Genomic DNA, 24,387 nt, shown 5'->3' with positions numbered 1-24,387 from the left:
AGCCTCTTAAATTTCCATGACCATGTAAAGCTGCCTATAGAGATAGAAACAATTTAAGTATCTGTTTTATAGGTACTTAAATGCCACTATAGTAGCAATGATACCAGACTAACATTGGTCTCTTGTGGTATCAGTTGCTCAGAAAGGAAAAGTTTCTCTATAATTTCCATATTGGTTGGAAAAGCTATCTGAAAGAAAAGCAGTCTTTAATTTTTGATTTTCAAATATAGAGCTTTTCTTTGTAGAATAAAATAGTGAAAAGCTTCCTCATTTTCTCTTCCATTCTGAAACACGAAATTTGCTGAACTGGTCTGATAATTCCTCAAGAAAAGGTAAAATAAGGTAAATCAAGGTGAATCTAGTTGTATGAGACACTGGGTCAGGCTTATTTTTGGGGTGACTCCACAGAAGCCAGAATATACATAAGGAAAGAAATAAACTGATTGTTAGAGTCCATTAGGAAAGGGATGTGGACATAGATGTGAGTTTAAATTAATATTTTAAGAGCAACAAAGCTGAGTTCTCTGTGCTTTCCACGTCCAGTGAGATGATACAAAATGACTCCTGGAATATATTTTCCTTGTGAGACTGAAAATCACTGACAGAAGCTGATTTGCCACATGGCAAATGGGTGTAAAACCAGTATCTTAGTTTACATCCAGTCCTGCCAATCAAGAGATACTGGGAATAGGTTTCTAGAGCAATAGAACAAAGAGTGGGTGCAAATATCCCTTAATGCACAAATTGTTTTGCTTTGAAACGTTGTGTGCTGCTGCGTTCTCATGTGTGAATACGATCTTCCTCCTAATAAAACAGACATGCAAAACAGTGTAACTCCAGTAATTGGTATCAGCTGTTGAGAGCAGGTCTGGTGAAACTTGACCCATTCTTTCAGTGGACAGGCCCCAAAAGCAGGAGGAAAAAGTATTTTGAAGCTCCATATGCCTTTTTCTCCAGGGAGTTTGGGAGGTTTAAGGACATTATGGTGAGAACTAGTTGTATCCTAGTGAAACGGATGAGTAATAACACCATCCTTGCGGATTGCAGAGGAAATTGTGGGCATCACAGTTTCTCGGTGCTGTCGTAGGCACTGAAAAACACTTGGATTTTCAAAAGCTATGTGGCTTCACCGAGGGTTACATACCAAGTCTTTTCCAAAGCCAAAATTAAAACCTACAACTGCACAGTCCAGTCATGTGCTGAAAACTAGAAATCCCCAGTTTTCTGAGCCCCTGATCTGGTACCTGGAAAAAATTCAGATAGCCCAACAAAAACTTGGCTATTCAATGCAGCCCAGCTCCTGAATAAAGAGCATTTGTATGTCAACAAATCTGCAAGAAATTTCACAACCCTGATCTAATCATATAGAGGTGTAATGGAGGTTGCCTTGTAGTGATGATCCCACAACTCCCCTGATGTTGGTGTCTGTATTGCAGGGTACTTTCTGGGTCATTTTCTTGCCTCGACCTTCTAATTCTGTTTCATTCACTCCCGTAGTCAATGAGGCACAATCTTTGCGTAACCACCCCTGAGCCTAGTGGATCCCTAGGTTATTATTGAGTAATAATGTTGTCGTCTGTGTCGTAGTGCTATGTTTTTAAGGTTCCATGTATTCTCACATAATGACATGTATTCACCGCTGCGTACTGAACAGCAAGTTGCTTAATAATTGAAAGTTCCTTGCAGGAAAAAACAAGTAGATGGGATGTCAAGGGCTGTACCAATGCTCAGTGGGCACCAACAGCATGTACCTTTTGGTTGTCAGCTTAGGAGATGCTGTTTTATTGCCTGTAATGGAAGACGGGATCCTCGCCCAATTTTCTGCGCTGTTACTTTACGTCTCTGCATGACTTTCAAACTGAAGGGTGCGATTGGCTGAATCTGGAACCTTCTCTTCTGGATTCAGTTAAACCATCTCTGGGAGGTGTGATATCTCCGTCTGGCACATAAAGATATCTCTGAAAATCAGCCCTTGGATCGTAGGTTGATGGAGCAGCTTGTGTCTCCGTTTCCTACAGCCCTAATCCTGACTTGTGTTGTGTGTGCATGAGACTGAATCCACGTCCAGACTTGTGTGTGATGCAGTAGTGTATCTGTGCGTTGAACTGTAGGGTTACTCCTCATAAACTCAAAAAGGCTCTTTATTTAATCATTTGTAAATAGGACCTCTCAGAAGAAAGCCCAGTCTCTGAGGAGAAGCCTCTAGACTGTGTCAGAAAGAATATAATATTTACCAGTAGATTTAGTTACCTATCTCACTAACATGGTGTTTTGTAGATTTCCAAAGGTTACATACAAAGAACTTACAAGAACTTGAGGTGTAGAATTACGAAGACATCAATTTCAGGTTTACATTTATTCATACAACCTGAATTCTGTCTTTTGGGTGTCCGGCTCATATACAGACCAGCTAGACATCTGTAGGGTCCTAAAATTAATCCTCTCCCCTCACTGCAACTAGCCAGGCTGATAGCTGCTGTAATGGCATGATGACAGGGGCAGAGGATCAACTATGCAAAATGATTTGAAAAAGACCCCACATATATTTTCTGTTCCATGTCTGTATTCCCTGGGATGATACTTAAGCTTTCATGCTTAACAGGAGAGCATTTTCTGTGTGTGCAGACGGCTGTGACTGGATGAAGGACTCTGGGCATTAACATGGTCAGTCATTGATTCATATGGATGGTCATCTCCAAGTTGATTATTGCGAAATCAGGATGGTATTAAAATGCCCCAAGGAAAAATCAACATATGCTGCTGCAGTGAAAATTATGAATGCTAACTGTATATCACCAGTAACTGTGTTCAGCTTACAATACTTTCAGCTAAAAATCAATTCCAAGGCCTTTAATGAATTGTCTTTATTGGCATGAATAGTAAGACTATAAAATAAATTATTTCAGGATGGATTCTCTGGAATGGCCAAGAGCAGAAATGCATCTTTACTCTTGCTAGGTTTAGTATAAGAAGAAATGACAGTCACAGTATATTTTCATACAGAGGCTGTGAGTACTGAACCCCCTGAAAATTAATTTACTTATAGAAAGCAGGTGCTGCAGGAAAGGTTTTGCTGCAAACTCGCCAAAAAAAAAAAAAAAAAAAAAAAAACAGTGAATCCATCCAGTCCAAGAACTGGGGCAACGCATTGGAACTTGAGTGACCAGTTGCTCTACTGAAACTACAGATTCACAACCATTGAATAAACCTTTGGATATACACGAAGAATAAATCTGATTAAATTTGTCAGCCAAGTTGTTCAATACAAACTGATCACCGAGATAAGACTGGAAATACTAACATTTGATCTACACAAAGTCAGGATTATTTTTGGGGTAGCTGGGTAAAATCTGGCGAGAATCCCTGTTTGTTTTCTTGCAGGTTCTCATGGCAGACTTGCCGGGATGTGGCCACAGGGAATGGCCAGAGGCTGTGTTGGGTTTTTTCCATCTCCTCGGCGAGATGGTTACCAAAGATTCCCCTGGACTATTTGAAAAAAAAAAAAAATCACCAAAAAACAAAGAGCAGAAAACCCACGCTGTTGGAAGCCATCTGCTCCCCCTCTCCAGCCGTTTATTCCATTCCCCCTGCACAGATGGTGTCCGTCCCCTCCCAGCCCTCTCCGGGGAGAGGGGACCCCGCTCCTCTCGCCCTGCCGGGGACGACACACGGAGGTGCTGCGAGATGGGGCGACCTGAGCGGGGGTTGCGGGGTTGATCCCGCACCTTGCGGGAGCGGGGCGGCTCCTCCAACCCTGCCGGGGGCCGGGCAGGTGGTTATTGTTCCCGGCGGGGAAGATGGAGGCGGCCGGCGGGGAGCGGTGAACGCCGTGAGTGCCGGCGGGGAAGGGAAAGGGGGCTGCGGGGAGCGGAGCGGGGCTGGGCTGGGCTGGCAGGGGAGGGTGGGGAGCGGGGTTTGGGGAGGTGGGGTTTGGAAACCTCCTCCACAAGCTGCTGCTTGCGATGACCCCGGGGGGAAGGAGGAGGAGGAGGCTGGGGGGGATCGGCTCAGTGAATGAATGGGCGGCAGCGGCGGCGGCGGCTCCCCTGCTCAATGGCTGCTGGGCTGGTAGGCGCCAGCCCCGCAACCGGTGCCTCCCTCGCCCTCCCGTGTTTTGTCTCAGGCTGGCCCCGCTCGCAGCTCCCCAGACATGTTCAACCAGCAGCAGTTCCAGCAGCAGCTGCTGCAGCTCCAGCACCTCCTCCAGCAGCAGCAGCAGCACCACCACCCCTCGGCGCAGCAGGGAGGCCGGTAAGCGCCGCTACGCGAGGCCGGGGATCTGGGGCCTGTCCCGGGGGGATCGCTCTCCTCCGCCTCCCGTTCCTCCTCGCCCCGCCAAAGCCGCGGCGGGGCCGGCTGCGGGCCTGTCCTCCCCCGGTGGGGAAGGCGACAAAGGGAGACGGGGGCGTGGGGGTCCTCAGGCCGCCACCGGGGCAGAGCCGGGGGGCTGGAGGCCTCGGGGAGCCGGGGAGCGGTGCCTGAGGGGGGCGGCCGGGCGGGCCGGGGGCTGCCGGTGCTTCCGTGGCCGTTCGACTCCTCTTCCCCCCACGGAGATGCCGCCCAGCTCCCGCCGGGGGGTCCCCGGGGGCGACCCCGGGCAGGGGGGGATGCTCCGGAGCCGGGCGACCCTCCTCCTGGCTGGGGGCTCGGAGGGGGCTGGGGGGAAAACGCCTTCTCCCGCAGAAATGCTGGTACGCACCGAACCGAGCCGCCCTGAGCAGGGACACACACTTTATTTTATTATCGGACTTCACTTATTTATTTATTTTTTTGTTCTTTCTCAGGCTGGCTCTCCCGGCCTAGGTGAGATTATTGAACTTATTTTTTTTGCGGTGGCACCGGTGCTGAGGGTGTGACTGAGCGCTGGGGGGTAGGGGTGGAGAAAATCATGTTTTGTTTGTTAAAAGAAAAATGACAGAAACGAAAAGGCAAATAGCCAGGGTTTTTCTAAGAAACGCAATAGATAAAATAACTGTCTTAGGTAGGAATAGTTGTCTCTGATGAGCTGAGATTTGTAGAACTAACACAAATTCTCTGAGATGGTACATTTATTGCAGTTGCTGTTCTCTGTAAAGCCGCTGGAAATCACAAGCAATGGGGGTGAATTTAAGAAGAAAATTTATTCCTTATTTAATAAATTATAGTAATTATTTTATCCATATAAGGTATATATCTCTGTGGTGAACGTGGGAATCTTTCTGTTCTGTGAGAAACACTAATATCTCTCAGTCTTTTTATACCATTTTCTTACATGTTGTATTATAAACAAAGCTGCCCTTAAAATGCCAGTATGGGAGTGACTGCAAGATAGCATGGATGCATCTTAACACCTTTAAAAGTACGACTTTTCTGGTATAAATATCTCAGCTCTGAGACTGGATCAATCTGGAGCAGCGAACGTGAAGATGAGCTGCCATAAATGCTGTTAGGAGGGTTGGGTTTTTTTTTTTTTGTCAGTGTGGATATTTTGATCCATGTTTGTCCCTCTTTACAGCCCTAACGGATAGAGCTGTGTCAGCAGTCGTGTTTAGAGGTGGGCCTGACCTTGCAATCGCCTGAAGAAGTGCCTGCCAGTTTCTTCAGACTTTTCTCTCATGTCTGCTCCACCCTCCTTAGGAAAGTCCTTCTCCGCTCGCTTCTTCCTCCTCGTGTTTTAAATATGAAGGCTGTGCTTTATTTTTCCATCCGGTTCTTGCAGTTAGGGGGCACCATTTACAGTTATGGCCTGTCTGGCTCCTTGTGGGAGGCATCAATTTTGGAAAAATGCGCTTTAAGCTACTGAGAAAACTCCCTGGTTTTTAAAACTTCTTTTTTGTTGTTGTGTTAAATGTAGGTGCTGATCTAGATCACTCGTCTCTACTGACGAGTGCTGCATAATTCTGTAGAACTGCAGTCAGCTCCTGGGCTTTTTTTATGCTGCTTGACAGGCTTTATGTGGGCTTGGTGCTAAGGAGTTCTCTCTGACCTCAAATTCCTTGATAGACAATCTGTCAGCTTTGGAAATTCCAGGAGAGTGGAAGAAAGAGGATACAGTGCCGGTGTATGGTATCTTTTAATGCCTGTATATCAGCATTTCAGCTGTTCCTTCCTCCTCTGCTTTATACTTGTTAGGTGCCTGGAGTTGAAGGGTGCTGTTTTTATTGGGTTCTTATGATTAATGCCTTCTTTTCCAGGGGTTTGCCACCACCGCAACAGCAACAGATGCTGAGCTTACGGGCAACAAATCAACCATCGCTGCTCAATGCCAATCCTATGCTTCAGCGGGCCTTACTCATGCAGCAGATGCAAGGTACTGTCGTTATGGGAGACGCTTACTTATTGGAGTTATTTAATCATCCTTCATGGACGGAAACCGTAGCATGGTTATTTCTTGCCAAACCAGTGCAGTCCTTGTATTTGGCAGTTCCATTTGTCTTTTCTGTTGTTTTTTTTTTTTTTTTCTCTTGTAATTTGTCCATATCTCACATCACAGAGGTTCTTCAGTTGTTGAAAATCCCACGTGCCCAACTGTTCGCAACTGGGAATAGCACTAGAAGGTGTCAGGTTAGATTCTAAATATGTGCTTTCCCTTTTAGACTTGGTGGAGAGAGTACATTCTTCCATCAATATATTTAGATAAAATGCTTAGATTTTTATTATTTGTTGGTCTTTCTTGGTTGGAAGGTTAAAACAATTTATTTCATTGTCTGTTTCACCTGTGCTAACCTTGTTTGCAGTATAGGCTTGTTTTTGTCAAAACTTAGCACAGTACAAACAAATGAAGTATATTGTGGTGGAAAATGGTTTGGGTTTCAATCACCTTGTGAATTTCCTATTCCCTGAAATGATTTGTCATTTGTGTGGTGGATAATATCACTGTTCTTCCATTGCTGTATTTCCACAAGTGGATTTTTTTTGCCAGATGTGATGTTTTCAAAACAAATTTATGAAGCTGCCTTAGTAATAGCATTGCTAACATAAAGATATTGGGAATAAAGCTATGTTTTTATTTTTGCTTACCTCTTAACCTGACAGCTCTTTTCAACACAGCAAATCAGTACCTGGGATAGTTTTAAAGTGCCGAGTTTAGATTAATGCCCACAATTTTAATCTTGCCTGTGAATCCTGCCCAGATGTGAAGACAATAGATTTATTCTGCATGTCGTTAAGGCTCCTTTTGTTCTCTCTTGCCCATTTAACGGGAGGGCTCTCTAGTGACTCCAGTGGCTCTCTACAGATCTCTCCCAGGTTGTAGGGAAACTAGCAGTGAAAAAGGGCAAGCCCCGCTCTGAAGATTGGTGTATGTGTTTGTGTCAGGAAAAAAGCCTGACTCTGCTCGAGTCAGCCATAGTCTTTTCTGATATGTTTGATGTTAGCGTGGGCTGACCTTTTCCCTAAAGCAAAATTTCTTATTGAGAAGTTGTATTTAAATAGTATGCCAGAGACCTGGGGCAAATTAGATATGATAGCAGGATAAGGTGTGTTAATGAACACTCTACATGCGCTTTGACTTAGCGTTTTAACTCCTTCCACCTCTACATGCAGAGTTGAGTTGTGACTTCTCTTTCAATAACCCACATCAGCTGGCCACAGGTAACATGTCGTGTGGTTGCAATGTCCAGTGTGGCCCTTCTTAGGGAGCTGAATTTTTTTGGTCATTCAGGTTTGAGTTACATGTAAGAATATCTGATGCTGTAGTACTTCTGTACCTGGGAAACATCAGCATAAATAATTAACTGGCTGTATGTGGCTTCAGCAATGGGAATAGGAAAATATAAATACTTCAAGGTGAGATGGATGTATGGTTCCTTAAAGGTACTAAACCGAGAGCAGGAGATAATTTCTTGCCTTCTAGGTTTCTTTTCAATCTAGCTGTGGCTTTTTACAGCAAGAGATTATTTATGGTAAATAATAAGAGATTAGGTTACTTTTGAAGACAAGCATAGGGGAGTACTTCCTTTTGTGTTGCAGGCTTTAAACAGTGTACCTTGGTTGTTCGGATTTTGGGGAGCCTGTCTCCAAATTTCTCTGGCCTCTTTTGACAGCTTCTAAGAAGCCAGAGTATGCGCTAATTCAAGTGTGTGTAAATCCAGGTTCCTGGAATGGTGGGCAGCTTCTGAGGGTGTACCTGAGGCATCTGGTCATTTCCATTCTCTCACCCCTGAAATGGGGATAGCAAGGACTGCCTTCGTGAGAAATTGTTGAGACTTAGTTAATAGTCTGTGGATGCTGAAAAGAACTGTTCAGAAAGCAAAGCATTATAATTGGAAATGGCAGAGTCTCAAGTGTCAGCGTTTAGGTTGACATGTTGAACTTGCATGACAACCAGGTGGTAGAGACAACTCTGGAATATTTTGTTTGAAAAGTCCAGTGTTGTTTTAAATGAAACGCTGTTACTGGCTTGTGTTGAACAGCATCCATACTATGGTGGGAGCTGCCAGCTGCACCAATGTGGGATGAATTTTCCTTTTTTTTTACAGAGAATTTCTGTAAAACGAGACCTTGTTCGTTGCAAACACAAGCGCTAGTGTGCTCAGATCAAATAATTGCTCTAATGATCTTAGCCTGCAGTGACAATTATAATTAAATAGTCTGATACATGGTAATGGTTGCTATCACATCAAATTATTTGGTGGGTGCTGAAGAGGGTAGAGCACAGAACACCCGTATGGTGCCCAGTGAAGTACAGACTCTAGCACAGAGGAGCCCTTCCCCTCTCTTACCTGCTGTCATACAGGGGGAAGGTTTTCTCTCTCCTTTGCACACTGCAGGGTGGTGATGTACTGTGTGTTTGCGTTTATAGGAAACCTGCGTGGATTTAACATGACAGCGCCAGCATTGCAGCAGTTTTTCCCTCAGGCTACAAGACATTCCCTCCTGGGGCCACCACCTGTTGGGGTCTCACTAAAGCCAGCTCGGCTGGGCTTTCCCAACCTTCCCTTCCAGCGGCAGAACCGGACCTTTCGCAAGGTGGGCTTGTGGTTTCCAATCGTTTGGGAGCTTGGTGTTCCTTTTGCACAGCAGTTGACTGGATTGTAGGTGGAGAACAAAAGAGAAAGGACAGAGCCTTACAATGAAAACTGTGCTTTGCACCACGCTGCTGACAGAGAAATGTAGAAATAAGTCTATCCCTAAGGTTCTTGTGGTCCATATTTACATTTGTGATGCAAAATTTTTTTGCCACTTCTTATGCAAGAGAAAATTCCTCATAGCAGAACTGTTTAAACCTAAGATATAAACGGAGCCTTTAGAAGCACCAGCTTCAGAGTAACTGTGATAGAAGAAATTCTGGCTGAGTGCTTTGCTTTTTGCAGAGGGCAGAGTTCTGCCCCATTAGCCTTCCAAAGCAGTTTATTGTTCCCAAATTACTTGCTCCTACCACGGACATGTCACTCTGCCTTTTTGGGCTATTTTCCCTCCTTCTAAGATCATATTTGTTCCTGTGGATTTTGTAAAATCTACAATTTTTTTTTTTTTTTTTTGTAAAACCCTTCCTTGCTTTCCACCATTAAGGCTCCTTTTGTATCCTAGAAATGGTTCTTGGTTTAATTGACTGGTATTTCCCTCCTCTTTGATTAGCTTTTGCATGTTTGGTCCCATTTTGTCAAAAAAATGTGCTGGATAAGGTAGACTTCCACTCTTGGATTGTCTTTTCTCCAGAGTCAAAACAATAGGGGATTATTTGGAACTATTCTTTTTCCCTGCCCATGCACCTCTTGCCAGAGTCCCTCTAGAGCAATCTCTCTGAAAGAAGCTGGGTCTCCTAAAGCTGCTACTTAAAGCACTGGAGGAGTGTCATGGTCTGCCTGTTGAATTCAAGTCCATTGCTCTGTTTAACCATATAAACTTGCCTGAAGCAGGACAGTCTGTGGTAACCCATCACTTCCATTGCCATGTGCTGGAATTCCTGTTCTGTCCCACAGTAAAAGTCTGGTGCTCTGGGCCAGTGTGCTTGGTTTGAGGGAGGACTGAGAGCTGGCAGTGACTCTCTAACCATTGCAGGACTTCCAGAGGGTCCCTGACAGGAAGCGGGAGCTGGATCCTGGCTCTTCATCTCAAACACAAGGTGATGAGAAAATGGAGATCCCAGAGGGAGTGCACATAAAGTCAGAGCAGAACAACTTGCCGTCCACAGGTAAAGGGCAGCCTGTAGAGAGACAAATGGTTCTAGACGTTATAAACTTCTCTTTGCTATTCCTGCAGTAAGGATGGGAGATGGCTTTAGTCCTAGTCATCTACATTTTGCTCTAATTGTAAATAAACTGCCTGTAGCAGCCCCTGCTATGTGCTTCATATATACCTTTTTCCTGGATATTTTGGGGTTTTATAAGCTATTTCCATAGTTCTTGCATGGAAGCCTCTCCGAAGTCACTTTTACAGAGAACCCCATTTGAGATGGGGGTGGGGGGGAATAAAGCTGGTTTTATATTAAAGCTTCCACGTTGCTGTGCCTGTGCTGAACTCAGCATCTTATGGAGTCACACGTATGAAGCAGAACCAGTTGCAATCAACATGCGAAGGAAAAGAGGAGTTGAAAGAGTACTTGTGCTCCAGTTGTCAGAACAGAAACTGCTGGCAATGAATCTCTTGCAGTGACAGATGTGGGAATGTTGGGAATGTTATTTCTGACTGAAGAGTGCCAAATCTAAAAATGCAGGCATATGACGATGTTGTGACCAGTGTATATGCTGTGGGGAAAATTACCTGATTAAATGATTGCTGTCAGGTAGATTTTAACAGAGCTTTATTGTCATTTGGCATTCAGTTAGGGAATATATTCAAGGTGGCCTGATCTGCTTTGCTAAGGAGATCTCCCTCTGTGTTCCTGCAGAGCCAAGAATTCCAACAGAATCTGTGTTGAACACTGAGCCTGCAGCAAAAAGACTGAAGAGGTATTTATTGAATGGGGTATTGAAATAGTTACTGGATTTAGAATTATTGTCTATTTTTATTTTCTAATAATTAGGGCTGTACTGTAGTGGCCTGATGTCTAGCATGTAGGAGGTATTTCAGATGCTTGTGGACAATTCAGAAAATCTCATGATGCTGAGATCCAGGATTTTAGGGTCTCTGGATCTGGTGATCCAACTATGGGAATGAAAAATAAGATGCAGCTCGTGTGAATGTGCAATAAAGTGGAGTTTGCTCATGTGTTCTCCTGCCAGGATTCTTCTGAGAAACAGAGAGTTCTTTTCTATTCTGATATATTTCTCTAATTTTCTTCCCCAAATGTCAAAAAAAGGAAATGAGCAGCCGTGTGTCTCTCTAATTTTCTTCCCCAAATGTCAAAAAAGAAATGAGCAGAGAGGAAAAGCCTTGGAATATGTTAGTTTATAGTCAGCGTAGGCAAGGATACTTTATTCAGAGGAATGAGAAAAGGAAGGTAATCAATACTCCCTAGTATCCAAGCCTGTATCCACGAGTGGTGAGTTCTGTATCCCTTCTGGGAAGATTGTCTTGCCAGTACCCCTGTCCACTGGGTAAAAATAGACAAAGGCAATCCTATTATCCAGGAGGGATGCGCAGCGCAGGCATGTTGGCCATGGCAGGCCCATCTTGGCCCTCCCTGCCTCTCCTGGTGCAGGAAGGAACAGACAAGGCTGTATTGCCATCTAGTGGGAAGGCACATCACGGAGCTCCTGGTGCCATCTCTATGGTGTCCATCCTCTCAGAACTGGTCGCTGTTAGCTCGTGCAGAGGGAGAAGAGGAGGGAGTGAATACAGATTTCTGGAGGCATTGATTTAAGAATTCTCCAACATATGTTAATGACGATGAGTCAGGACTCCTGGGTCCTCTTATCTTCCCTGTTAACAATTTACTGCGTGGTTTCAGACAAGTTTCTTCACCTCTCTGTTTCCTGTCTGTAGATTAGAGATTAGTGGGTAGCTTTAGGGAGAGTATTCCAGGATTACTTTGATGTTCAGGTACCACCTTGATCATGTAAAATATTGGAGAGTGATAAATGCTATGTGAGCGGGGACCATCATGAATTACGGACTCTGATCAGCCAGAAAGTGAATAAATTCAATTAAAGCTAAGTCAAATGCATTTTAGCATATGCTTTGTTAATCTGTTTGCCAAAGCTAATTTAATTTTAATTACATTAATATTTAGTAGGGTATTAATCAAAGTCCTGTTACATACACTGAAAAAAAGAATCAAGTTTGAGGAATGACAGATCTCACTGCGGCAAGCTTGTTGTTAGGAAAATCCTTTCCTAAGCAGTAGTTGGGGATTGCCAGATTTGATGCATATATTATGGCTGGCATTTATTTAGAATAGATAATTCCTTCGTTGTTTTTTTTTTTTTTGAAGTGTTTCTGCTGACTTCCAAAGAACAGATGATGGGTCTCTGAAAAAAAATAGTTTACTCTTCTCATATTGTCCTTCACAGATGAGAAGGGCATTTCCCCTATCCATGTCACAAACTTTTGTTTCATGCGTCATTGTTCCATTTCCCTTTGGCCAGGAATACCAGCCTCCTTCTTCATTTCAGGTTTTTCCCACTTCTGCCTTTTCTCCTATGTACCATCTGTATGCCTGGAACAACATCCTCATTCCAGTGCAGAAAGCACTCATCATCTTCAAACCCTCCTTGAACACCCACTTCTAGCATGGTCTGACAAGTATCCATATAATACCATTTCCTCCTTAGATCATGCTTGTGATGGCTTTTGCTCCCTTAGATTGCTCCTTAGATTTGCAGTTTAGACTGCAAACCCTTGCCCTGGAGTGCTGTCACCATCTGTGTGTGGTATAGTGTTGAGCCTGCTGGCAGCACTTGACAAATAATGTTAATGCCAGTCACTCTTGTTTTCTTCGTGTTTGCACTGCCCAACCCCTGCTGCATATTTATAGCCACGTAACCCAGTTACATTATCACTTATCAATCTGGTAAATTATGCGGTGCGTTCGTGTTTGGATCCCTGGATGCAGCACCTGCACGGTCTGCGTTCCTGCTTGTGTAGAACGTGCTGCTCCGTGTCGGCAGAAGGACACCAGCGGGTGGGATTCTGAGCTGGCCTGAGAGAGAATACATTCAAGCCATGGTGAAAAGTGTTAGCCCTGATTGAAAAATGGGGGATGGAGAAACGCATGGTAAAGAGCACTTTGTGCCCTCTGCAATTCAACCGTTTATTCTCAGCAGTCCCCTCAGGATCTTTTTTCTCCTTAGCAGATCACCAATACCAAATAAAACAAAGTCTTTTTTTATTGGTGTCTTTTACGGCTCCGCTTCCCCCACAAGCAGAGCTGTAGGGACTCCAGAGCGAAACACAACTGATGTGAATAGAGCAGGCAGTTACAATGAAATCCCTGTAAAGACACCATTGAAAACCTGTTCAGTTCTGAGAGGTCTCTGCATGTTCCCTCACGCACAGAGCAGCCTGGAGTACTGGCCAGGTATTGCAGTTTCCCAGCAGGTCACCAATCAAGACAGGAGTGAGCTCTCGGAGGTCTTACTAAGAATATTTCCTGTATGAACTTATTTCCCTGCAGGCCTCTTGCAGGAGAAGGCAGTGATCCAAAAATCAGTTGTAACCTCCTTGTCTAAATTATTTGGCTGCTGTTTCTGAATCTGTTCTAGAATGCCCACTCTTCGTTGTTTGTATTTATTTCTGCTGAATCCTTGCCTGAAATACCACTTGCAGTAGCTTGTTGATTTGAGGGTTTAGTGGAGAGTGTGGTAGCTTAGACCCCAGCCTGTGCTTTGGTCTGAATCTCTTCATCTGTAACGTGGAAAATAAGATTATTTTCTTGATATCCTTGAAGTGTAACTGAGGAGTCTGCGTTGGCGGATGTAACGGACAGCAAGGAAGCGGAAGAGTCAGGTGCCCATGTCCAAGCTGATGGTGAGTTGCTGGGCACCATGATTTGCACTTTTAGGGCACTCCTTGCTGGAACTGCACCCGTAGATCCCATGGGTCTTGCCAGAAACGTCCTTCCTCCAGTCATACAGGATGGGGAAAGGAGGAGAAAAATCTAGGAACCAAATCCCAACCCCTAAAACCTGTTGCTTACCAAATGCAAATGATGGGAACTTTCACTCTTTAATAAGGATTTCTTTGGAGAAAGGTTTGTGAGCTGGGCTTATGGCCAACAGCACTGTGAGGAAAGCTCCCTGACTTCACTCACCTGCTGCTTTGTTTTTTCTGTCATTGCTATTTTGATTTAAGGCAGCTAAAAGGCCTCTCTCTTCCTAGGTACAGGCAACGCCAAGCAGTATACAGCTGAAGATCTCTCTAAAGAGAGGAAATTCTCTGAGGAACCAAAGGCTCCTGAGGTGAGTAGACACCACTCTCTGCAGTCTGGGGTGGTGCAGAACATACAACCACCCCCTCCATCCCAGAGAAGCCCGTTGCCACTGGGAACCAGATGGCACCCACGTCTGGAGCTCTGTCTCCTGCTGCAAGCTGTTGTCCCTGGCAATAAGGCATAATATGTCTGCAATTAGTGCGCAGTCTGCTCTGACTCGCTGCTTTTGTACCTCTTTTTGCCTGTACCTCACCTACTGCTGGCTGTTTGTGGATGCTGGGGTTCGTTAAGATTTCAGTATTCATCTGGGAAGATGGAGAGTTGAATTGAAAGAGCCACTGACAAATACATGTATTGAGGGCCATAGCTAAATGCGTGCTTTATGTTGCTGAAGGGCAGATGTGAAAAAACTCAGGTGATGGTAGTAAAGATGCAGCTGCTGTGGCACTTGTCATCACAGCAGGCAAGAGCAGAATGGGGGAGTCTGTGCTTTCGAAAGGCAGCTTGGACAAATGAGACACAGGTGAAGCCAGCAACCTGAGAGCATTTTGCATGAAATACTGTGCCACGTGCTAGATGTTAAACCAGGAGCTTACACTGTGTAAATCTGTAAGCAGACAAAGATTTAACCAATGGTGTGAATCCGACTTGATAGTCTTCCATAATTTAAGACGTTAGTTGATGTGGTCAAATGTGTCATCCTGCCCTTGTTTGAGTACCTTAGTCCATGAGGTGTGGTGCTAAGTTGCCTTTAGTTCTGCAGAGGGTAAGTATGAGCTGGTTGTGTCCCTTACCAGTTTGTTGTTTGCTCCAGTCTCCAGAGGCTGGATGACACAACCAACTGTACTGATAGGCTCGGTGCTGTGACACAGGGATCACTGATTTAACAGTGCTGGGAGAAGGACCATGTATGAGAGTCTTCCTGGTCAGCCTCCTGTGGATTCAAGCTTAAATGCATTTTCTTAAGGGGTGGAGAGCTTAGATCATGTACAAAAAGCAGGTGTCATTTTTAGTGTCTTCTGCTGAGAGATTGGACTTAATCTTGACTCCTCCTTTTGGCAGGTGTTGAGCTCTGGAGGTTCACTGAAAGTGACTATCCAGCAGAGCAGCGAGAGCAGAGCTATCAGTACAACGGCTCTGAAACCAGGGCACTGGACCTGTGAGGTGGGCACAGCTGATCCCAGCCCTGAATCCGTCCTTAAATTCTACTGCTACATCTGCAAGACCAACTGCTGCAGTCAGCAGGTAAAAATCCACAGCTCTGACCGCGGTCTGGGTGGTGAAGAGAAGGGAACTGGATGGCCAGCTGCCATGGGGAGGTGCAGCAGGAGACTTGTTTGCAAGGGCTCACGCATCGGGAACAAGGAACATTAAAAAATGATGACAAGCACGTAGATAAAATAAAACACTCCCGAGGAGCTGGCAAGCAACCTGCTAGAGAGGGAATGTGGGTGGATCCACAGGTGGCCATGCTCTTAAGCTTTTATACCATTTCATTGTTAAACAGCAGTTGAGAGAACGGAAAGCATAGCTCATACCTATTATTTTCTGTATTTTTGAATACATTTAAATGGATTTTTCTCCTAACCTCTCTCTCAGAACTTCCAGTCCCACATGGCTGGGATTCAGCACCAGCAGCGACTTGGGGAGATTCAGCACATGAGCAATGTTTGTTTTGTTTCACTACTGCCCATGGTGAAGGAGGAGAAGGTGCTGTCAGAGAAAGATGGGTAAGTGTTCTGCTAGAGAGGGAATGTGGGTGGATCCACAGGCGGCCATGCTCTTAAGCTTTTATACCATTTCATTGTTAAACAGCAGTTGAGAGAACGGAAAGCATAGCTCATACCTATTATTTTCTGTATTTTTGAATACATTTAAATGGATTTTTCTCCTAACCTCTCTCTCAGAACTTCCAGTCCCACATGGCTGGGATTCAGCACCAGCAGCGACTTGGGGAGATTCAGCACATGAGCAATGTTTGTTTTGTTTCACTACTGCCCATGGTGAAGGAGGAGAAGGTGCTGTCAGAGAAGGATGGGTAAGTGTTGGTCTGTGCTAGAAAACACAATCTGAATGCAGACCTTCATGGGTTCTAAAATTCCTCACTGCACAAGGGTGCCCTTAGGTTCTAGGTAAGGTACAAAATCCCTCTGGTTTCAGGGGCCTTAATCTCCTTCAGGCAACTTTCTTCCTGCTGAAGGACACCAGTGTTGATTTTGACCTGCTGTGTAGTTTTTAATACAGTAGAACAGGTCAGAGACTTGTTTTAACTGGCACCTTCTTGTCAGCATGAGCTAAAGCAACCCCTGCAAATGGCTGTGAAGGGAAGAAGATAAATCCGAGCCTGTAAAGATAGGAATTCTGGGGAAGACAATGCCGAGGACAGATTGCAGGATTCCGTGGAGAATGTCAAAAGGTGTGACTTGCAGATATATCTGTTGTCATTTCAGAGAGACCCAGCAGCGATGGTGTAACACTTGTCAGATACACTTCACAGGAGATCTAATCAAACATCGCAGGACCCAAGAACACAAGGTAACAACCATAGCATGGATTTTGTCTTTGTGCTGACCTTTTGTGGGGATTGAATGGAAGTGTCTGGCATCTCCTGCTCCCCAAGTACCAAAGGCAAAGTGATTGTAGTGGAGAGATGCACATAAAGTTCTGCCAGTAAGATCCTGGCTGTCTAAGGGCAGTGCCATGCTACTTCCTGCTGCTGAACTGTTAGGACTCCAGTTTATTGTGCTATGTCAGTGTGGCCTGAAGCACTTCGAGTTTGTAATTCTTGACTCTTCTCAAGAAATACAGCCCGTCGTACTCACTGATTGAATGGAATGATTGGTGGGTGGCCTGTAAATTTTCAAGCTAAAAATCAGGTGGGCCATCACGTTTATTGGCTCCTAAAGGAGAAGGGTCAGAACACCTTTTATAAGCCACATTTATTTTGCTCTGCATGTTTTCCATCTTTTTGGTGGATAAGAGCTAGGGAGTCCTTTCTGCTAAAAAGATGACCCTCTTTGTAGTCTCCCTGTTTCAGATGCAGGACTCCGACTTTTGTTTGACTCAAGATTTATCTGCATTCCTCCAAAGTCGTGCCTCTTGTGACTTACTTGAATTGTCCCCCTTTCCTTAGCTGGCCAAACGCTCGCTTCGTCCTTTCTGCACTGTCTGCAGCCGCCACTTCAAGACCCCTCGGAAGTTCGTGGAACATATGAAGTCCCCTGAGCACAAACAGAAAGCCAAAGAGGTAATACTGCCTGAGGGGAGAGCTGGGCAGGACTGGAGGCAGCTACACTGTGGAGCAGCTTAACTTTCTGCTTCCCTGACTATTGCAGGGATGGAAGGAAGACGTGCTTTCTTCCAACCCTGTTTTAATTTTCCATCTTTTGCTGGATTTCAATTGTTAGAGCTTAAAGAAACTGAAAAAGGGACAAGAAGTTAGATGAGTCTAGAAGCGAGATAGCTTTGTGCCTCTCTTGCAGTCCCTTCTAGTTATCAGATGCAGTCTGTTCAGAGTCTGGGGGCTTCCTTGATTAAATGGAGAGTTCAGAGTGGATCTGATCTTTGTTTTCTCTGCCTGACAGGTGAGGCTGGGAGAGAAGGAGTTGGGCAGCCCAGAAGATTCAGAGGAGTTGATCACAGTGGATGCTGTTGGCTGTTTTGAAGATGATGATGATGAAGAGGAGGAGGAGGAGGGAGGAGCTGGTGAGGAGGAGGACCTTGATGTAGTGCTGATGGAGAATGAGGATTCTGTTGCCAAGCAGGTACGCTATGCAAAAGGAGGAATGACCTATCTGAGAATCTGTTGTGGGATCCTGAGACTTAGTTGGTCTTGGCTGGTTGAGCTCAGGGATTCAGGCGTTCAGTCAACCTTGTACCCTACAGCAGGAGGGTGAGGGCTCTGGGGTTCTTCTGGAGCACAGGGTAATGCAAGGAGCATGTGCCGTGCTGTACAGCTCCTACAGGTGTCTTTGTTGAGGAGCATAAGCAGTGTTTTTCCAGGGAAAGAATTTCTGACACAGACATTGGCATAGTCTTCTGGATAGCCCAGCAGTAGCTTGGCGTCATAGCAAACGTATGTGTGGAGGTTTGTCTTGATAGATATAATTTTCCCAGTAGAGGGGAGTAACCAAGAAGGAGGTGCATGGCTAAACTACTTCAGGCTTGGAGTGCAAGCAGCGTTTTTAATCCTTGTAATGAATTGGTCTCCTGACACTGGGTTTTGTATCTGGCCCTAACCAGATGCTGTACAACTCCTTCTCTGGTATGTGAATAATCTGGTTTGCTCCCAAGCTTACCAGGAAAGTGTAAGAGCCCAGGAAGGGAATTGACATAGATACAGTAGGCACTAATGTTCTTTTGGTTTCCAGACTGGGCTGAAGGAAGTGTCTTTGGAGGATTACGAAGGAAGCGAGAAGTATTGTCCAGACACAGCCTATGGTAAGCAAGCAGAGCCAAGCACAAAGGCCCACAGAACCTTCTCTGGCCATGTGCTGTATCTGTAAGAGAGGACAGTTTCTATCTAATGCTATAATGAGTTCTTGGGCCATAGTGCTCAGCATCTGCATTGGACTGGTGCAAGTCACTGCTGCCTGGAGAAAGAGCCAAACGTTGCTTTATTACTGTGTGATAAAACATAAGGATGTGATTGATGTTTGTCAGCTGCCTTTTGCTTTGAAGAAGAAAGAATGAGAGCCAGATACCTTACTAAGGTAGGAAATGGATTAAGTAGGGCAGGATTACTGAAGAAAGTAGGTAGCAAATGAAGGATGCTCTGGAAAGATGGAGCCGGAAAGCATATTGATAGAATGCTTTCCAACAGAAATGCAGCTTGTCTAGAGATACTGAGCAGTACTGACAGTATCGCGCTCTCTGCCAGAGCCCAAACTGTGCATGTTTCCTCCGCTTCAGAACCCCCACGCTCTACCTAGCGGTTCCTCAGACACGTTGCTGGGCTGGTGGGCAGTGTTACCTCCAGATGGCTGTCTCTGGTCCCCACCCTGCAAGCGATTCTGACTTCACACCTCTAACGGCCACTCGTGTTGCGGGGAGGGCAGCTCTGCAGAGCCTGTTTTGTGCCCAAGGAGAGCTCTGTTTACACCAATCTTCCATATCGCTGTAACCTTCCACTATCGTGTGGCAGATGGAATAATGATTCATGCTGTGAATGTTCTCTGCGTGTTCCTCTTGCGCGCCTGCTGTCTTCTGCTTGGTTTGATCCCATTACATTAGATCACATGTTCTCTGTAGTTTTCCATTGTATTCTTTTTTCCTTCCCCCCCCACCCCTTAACGCTCTGTGTAGTTTCTTTGCTCTGGCAGCTAGATTTCTCTCTGAATATCAACCACACAGCCATTCCATGGTAAGATGAGATATTCAGCAAGTCATCTTGCACATCCCTGATTAACAGAAGCAAAGCTTTCCACTTTTCTTTTCCTCCCTCCCCTTCCCTTTTTAACATGCTTTCATTATTTGAGTTCCATTCAATGTGATCTGTGATTTCCCTTCCCCTCCCGTTTCGCAGGCCTGGATTTTCTGGTCCCCGTCGCAGGTTACCTCTGCAGGCTGTGTCACAAATTCTACCATAGCGACTCTGCTGCCCGGCTCGCACACTGCAAGTCCCTGATGCATTTTGAGAACTTTCAGGTTAGACCCTTTGGCGATTGCATGGCCTGGCATTTGTTACCCCCATGCGTGTCTCTTCAAGCAAATCCACCACGTCAGCTGTCTTGTCTTTGGTTCATTTCCATCATCCTTGGTGTCCGTTGTGCCATAGCTTTCTCCTGGTGTGCTCTCTGTTTGTCTCCCATCACCACTGTAGATCTCAAACCAGTCCAGTCCTGCTTCCTGGCTACTGCTGCTGTCATCTTGTTGCCCATTTCTGGCTGGAAATCTTCTCAGAGTGTCTATTCTGTTTGCTGAACCTGTGGAGTCTGCCGTTCAGTCTAGGCCTCTTCTCTGTTAGACAGATTACAGGTGGGTCAAGACGGGGAAAGAACAAGAGACAGAGGCTGTTCCTTTTAAAGAAAGGGGGTACATTCGCATCTTTTCATGCGATGCTGCAGGAACAGCTCCTTTAGCCAAAATTGTGGGTGTGATTCATCCGTGAAGGGGCTTGGTAAAAACCAGGTATTCGCCTTAGAAATCTGGAAATTTAACTTAAGAGACTCTTTACGTGATGGAAGCTACAAGCTGATGAGAGTCCATTTGGTCCCCAGGGTCAGCCTGCAACAGGAAGTCAGTCTGTCTGTCTGTCTGCTACCCTTTCCTAGAAACTCCTTAGCACAAAGCTCTGCCAGCTGACGCTGCTCCTTTGCTTTACTGGCTCCACCTAAAGAAGCCCTATTGCCCCTTGCTGCTTTCGTATCTAGAAGCTTTTCCTACTGGGCTGGCCTGGAATCTGCCTCCATCGTTCTGTCCTTGTTGACTTGCCAGGGGGTGAGGGGCTTGGATTAGTACCTTGTGGTGGGTCCTCAGGGCTTGTGCTGTCTCTGCCCTCTCCCGTGGCCACTGCCTGGGACCTGCCCATGCAGGAGAGCGGAGTCCCCTCACCCTGCTGAGGAGGGAGGCTCACACACTGATTTTTGTCCTCTGCCTGCACCCAAAACCTGCTCCAGCAAAAGCAGTTGTGCTTCCCTACCACAGATATATCCAGCTTTTATTAGTGTTTAAAAAAAAAATCGTTTTTCTGCTGGTCTTCAGACAGGTTAACTACTGGTAGTCAGTCCTCACTGCCTCCAGAAAGGGGTGTGGTGCTGCAGAAGCCAGCACGTAGAGCAGTGGATTTGGAATGGCAAAGAGCACGAGGAGACCACAGCTGTTCCTTCATGGTTGCTCATCCTCTCCCACTCTTGCAGCTAGTAATTTGGGGAATGAAGGACTCGGGCTTGCAGTTTTCCTGGCTTATTTTAGATCAGCTTAAGAGTGAAACTGCAGCAGCAGTGTGTGTGCCTCCCTTCTGGCCCACTTAGAGCTGAAATCAGACACTCCTCAAATGGATGCCAGAGTGACCTGGAGGGGATTATTGATGATGAGAGTCCAACCTTAAATATCTGCAGGCAGATAATTATTATTCTTGGCTGCCTAGGTGTCTTGGGGTTGCCACAGTCTGAGTTAAATCGTTGCCAGCTTCTGGGGTGCTCAGAGAGTAGCTCAGCAGAGGGTTTCAAAGCAGAGACTTGTCTGCTGATGAGGTGGTTCATGGCATCGCTCTGAAAACAAACTGGCAGGCCTGGGCCTGGCTTAGTTCAGGTACAACATTATGACTTGACTGATGTAGCTCCAATGTGTCACGATACCGTGCATATCCCAGTGTTTGAGGACAGAGAAAGAACGAGCCTGCAATGATAAACTGAATTACAATGTAAAGCTGCCTGTCTGCCATGCTGTAATTCCACCACATCGCAGACTCCAGCAGCGCTGCTTAAGGCAGCGGTGAAAGCCAGTGCCCTCAAATAGTTCCCTTAAATTGTCAGATTTAATTCTGGTGCTGGTTCAAGGGACCCTTTAGCAGAAAGCTGAAAGGGAGTTGATTGTGGAGGGAACCGCTGTGGAAAAGAGGGAGCTTTGTTTTATTCCTTTAGCTCATGCTCTGTCTGGGTCTTGAAGACCAGAGCCCTGCTGCATGTTAGATAGCTGTACGGAGTTGATGTTTTTCTGAAATCCCATCTTGAAAATGGCTAATAGCCATTTTAATCTCTTTACAGACCTCTCCTGGTTCATCACGATAGCAAGTGCAAATGAGTCATTTTATTGATGATATGCTTACCTTTATTGAGTAGGGAACCTCAGTGCCTTGTAACAAGAAGATATTCTTGATATCTTAGTGTTCCTGTCAACACTTTCACTGACTGCACAGATTGTTATCAACAGAGTGAAAAAAATCTTAAGCTTTCAATTTAAGTCTTGCTTTGGCTGATGAACATAAGTCACAGCTCTGGCTGAGGGCGCCTCGTATATCCAGGGTACATGCCCAGAGTTATGTCCTGGCAGTAGCTGAAGCAAGAGCCATCACTTGCACTGTTACATCTACACAGTCCTGAGTCTGACTGAGATTAACAGTTGCCAGAACCTGATTTTTGTCTCGGGAGAGCCACAGGTCTGCCATGCACTCGCTCAGCATTGAGTAATGTGAGAGGGACTTCAGGTTTTTGTTTTTTTTTTTTTTAATATCGCCACTTTTCCTCACAGGAGCTGACCCTTCTCTGCTTGAAAGCCTCAGCAGCCAGGCCAGGAGAGCTGCTGAGACAAGCTGTGCCCCTGCAGATTGTAGCTGCCACTCACCACTGTTTTTGTACAGGTTTTCCTGGACGAGCTGCCACTTGCTGCAGTGACAGGAGCTGAGCTGGGCTCGTCTCTCACGTGTGGTTTGTTTGTGTTTGCAGAGATACAAGGCAGCGAGGCATCGCGCCACAGCTGCCTACCCCGAGGCTCCTTTGCATTCCCAGGGCTCCAGCTCCCAATTGCTGGATGATCCACAACAGCCTCCTGCTCCAACAGCAGATACCAGCAAGAAGTTGAACGCTGATCGTGGCATAGACAAGGAGGGTACAGAGCTTTTGGCTCTGCAAGAACAAGCTTTGAGGTCTCCGGAGGGTAAGGGTGAGCTGGGCACCTCTGTAGCAGAGGGGAAGAGCCTTGCCAGTGTGACTGACGACGTGTGCGGAATCGTGGTTGTAGAAGAAGAAAATCTCCAGGAAGAGAGCAAATTCACTACCGCTAGTGCCGATGGCCCGCTCCCTGAAGAGAACCGCGCCGTAGGGGAGTTGCTGGGACACGCTGTGTCTAAGGAGGAGGAGGAGGAGGAGGAAGCCGATGCAGCCAGGCAAAGGGAAGGCACAGACGACTGCCAGGATCCAGGGAACAGAGGGGGTTTAGCACAGAATGAGGCAGCAAACGCAGGCCAGGAGGCAGAGGCAGAGCCTTCCTCCCTAGCCAAAGGTGAGACAGCCAGTCTTACCTCTGCTGGGTGCAGACGCTCTACCAGGCGCAAACCCAGATAGAGTGGCCTTAAAGGGGAGAGCCCTTTACATATGATATTTGCTGGAAATGTTTATTTTCGGAGTCTTTTAATAGAGCAAAAAACCTTCAACTTTACTGCTGTTTTTATTTTAAGAATAAAATAAGCCTGGCTTTAGCGTGTCTAATACAGGATGGTGTTGGTTATTACTTGTACAGCGGGGATACAGCAATTAATGTGGAAAGACTGAGGCTTGGATTGTGGAACCTGAAAGAAGATGGTAATGTGATTTCCACAGGGGACAAAGTTCATGAAGCAGATGGATCCAGACTTATTTTTCACTAAGAATTCTTTGTAGTTCATTTCCTTTTCAGGCAGAGGAAAAATTTATCTCTTGGGAGACCATGTGCCCAATTCTGCTTCTCAGTCAGTTTCCTTTCAAAGATGCACCCTCCTGTGTCCCAAGCGAGGCAAGACCATGCATCTTGGTCCCTTTGTTATTATTACAAGGCTTAATACAATTTGTTCTCATAGTGGAGACTCTCAGGAACAAATTTTGTTTCAAACTGATTTTAATAAAACAGATTTCTTATAAATAACTTCTTTAACTTTCAACAAAACCTCCCTTAACTCTACAGCAGGAGAACAGTAGGACTTGCTTCACGGTGCTGGCCCTAGGCCATCCTGACCAGATGACAAAGTTTCAGACCAGAATGCTCATGTGTGCTCTTGTCAAAACACAAGAGGGGGGACTCTACTCACAGCCCACAGCAGGGACACCCCTCTCTCTTTGCTCTGGAGAGCTCGTGCTGTGGTGGGGGCTAACCTGGCTGCCCTGCCTCCCTGTAACGCCCGAGTCCTTATTATGGAGTTAGTAGCTTCCAATTATAATGGCCAAAAGCATTACTCTGGCAGCTTGTCTCAGGTGCTTCGCCCTGCCTCCCTGTAACGCCCGAGTCCTTAATGGCAGCTTATGGAGTTAGTAGTTTCCAAAAGCATTACCCTGGCAGCTCGTCTCAGGTGCTTTTAGAAGGGGATAGAGGTGTCCAGTGATCAGGGACCATCTGCCAATATTTCTTACATCACAGTTAATGTGAATAACAGGGAAGTTGTAGTTTCGAGGCAGGAGCTGGTCTAGGGTCCCCCCGTTACGCCTCGGGGCAAGCCTGGAGCTGGGACAGCCCCTGCCCACTGT

General features: G+C 45.8%; 1 protein-coding gene across 2 annotated transcripts; it reads left to right on the top strand.

Annotated features, from left to right (window-relative positions):
- The first annotated feature begins 3,630 nt into the window (after nucleotides 1-3,630).
- On the top strand, nucleotides 3,631-23,383 carry CIZ1 (CDKN1A interacting zinc finger protein 1). Of its 2 annotated transcripts, none has more exons than XM_014949294.1 (16): nucleotides 3,631-3,829; nucleotides 4,124-4,251; nucleotides 6,174-6,289; nucleotides 8,783-8,949; nucleotides 9,982-10,114; nucleotides 10,811-10,871; nucleotides 13,751-13,830; nucleotides 14,182-14,261; nucleotides 15,296-15,478; nucleotides 15,833-15,963; nucleotides 16,684-16,768; nucleotides 17,367-17,480; nucleotides 17,818-17,997; nucleotides 18,604-18,673; nucleotides 19,758-19,879; nucleotides 22,618-23,383. In XM_014949294.1, the coding sequence occupies exons 2-16, from the start codon at nucleotides 4,151-4,153 to the stop codon at nucleotides 23,233-23,235; spliced, it is 2,241 nt and encodes a 746-aa protein (XP_014804780.1). In that variant the 5' UTR covers nucleotides 3,631-3,829; nucleotides 4,124-4,150; the 3' UTR covers nucleotides 23,236-23,383. The 2 variants fall into 2 exon arrangements, with proteins under 2 accessions (XP_014804780.1, XP_014804704.1); XM_014949218.1 differs by having other exon boundaries at nucleotides 4,073-4,251.
- The last annotated feature ends 1,004 nt before the right edge of the window (nucleotides 23,384-24,387 follow it).

This window comes from Calidris pugnax, unplaced genomic scaffold (assembly GCF_001431845.1).
Source record: "Calidris pugnax isolate Ruff unplaced genomic scaffold, ASM143184v1 scaffold22, whole genome shotgun sequence".
In the NCBI taxonomy this organism is placed as follows: Eukaryota; Metazoa; Chordata; class Aves; order Charadriiformes; family Scolopacidae; genus Calidris; species Calidris pugnax.
Note: the sequence above shows the minus strand (reverse complement) of the source record. Positions and strands in the feature narration are given on the sequence as shown.

What these genes read in the sequence shown, in the direction of transcription:
- CIZ1 (XM_014949294.1), top strand. Translation starts at nt 4,151, where the DNA reads ATGTTCAACCAGCAGCAGTTCCAGCAGCAGCTGCTGCAGCTCCAGCAC. An exon ending in GTGCTGTCAGAGAAAGATGG is followed by an intron (nt 15,964 to 16,683) that starts GTAAGTGTTCTG and finishes TTGTCATTTCAG; the next exon opens with AGAGACCCAGCAGCGATGGT. An exon ending in GCAGGACCCAAGAACACAAG is followed by an intron (nt 16,769 to 17,366) that starts GTAACAACCATA and finishes CCCTTTCCTTAG; the next exon opens with CTGGCCAAACGCTCGCTTCG.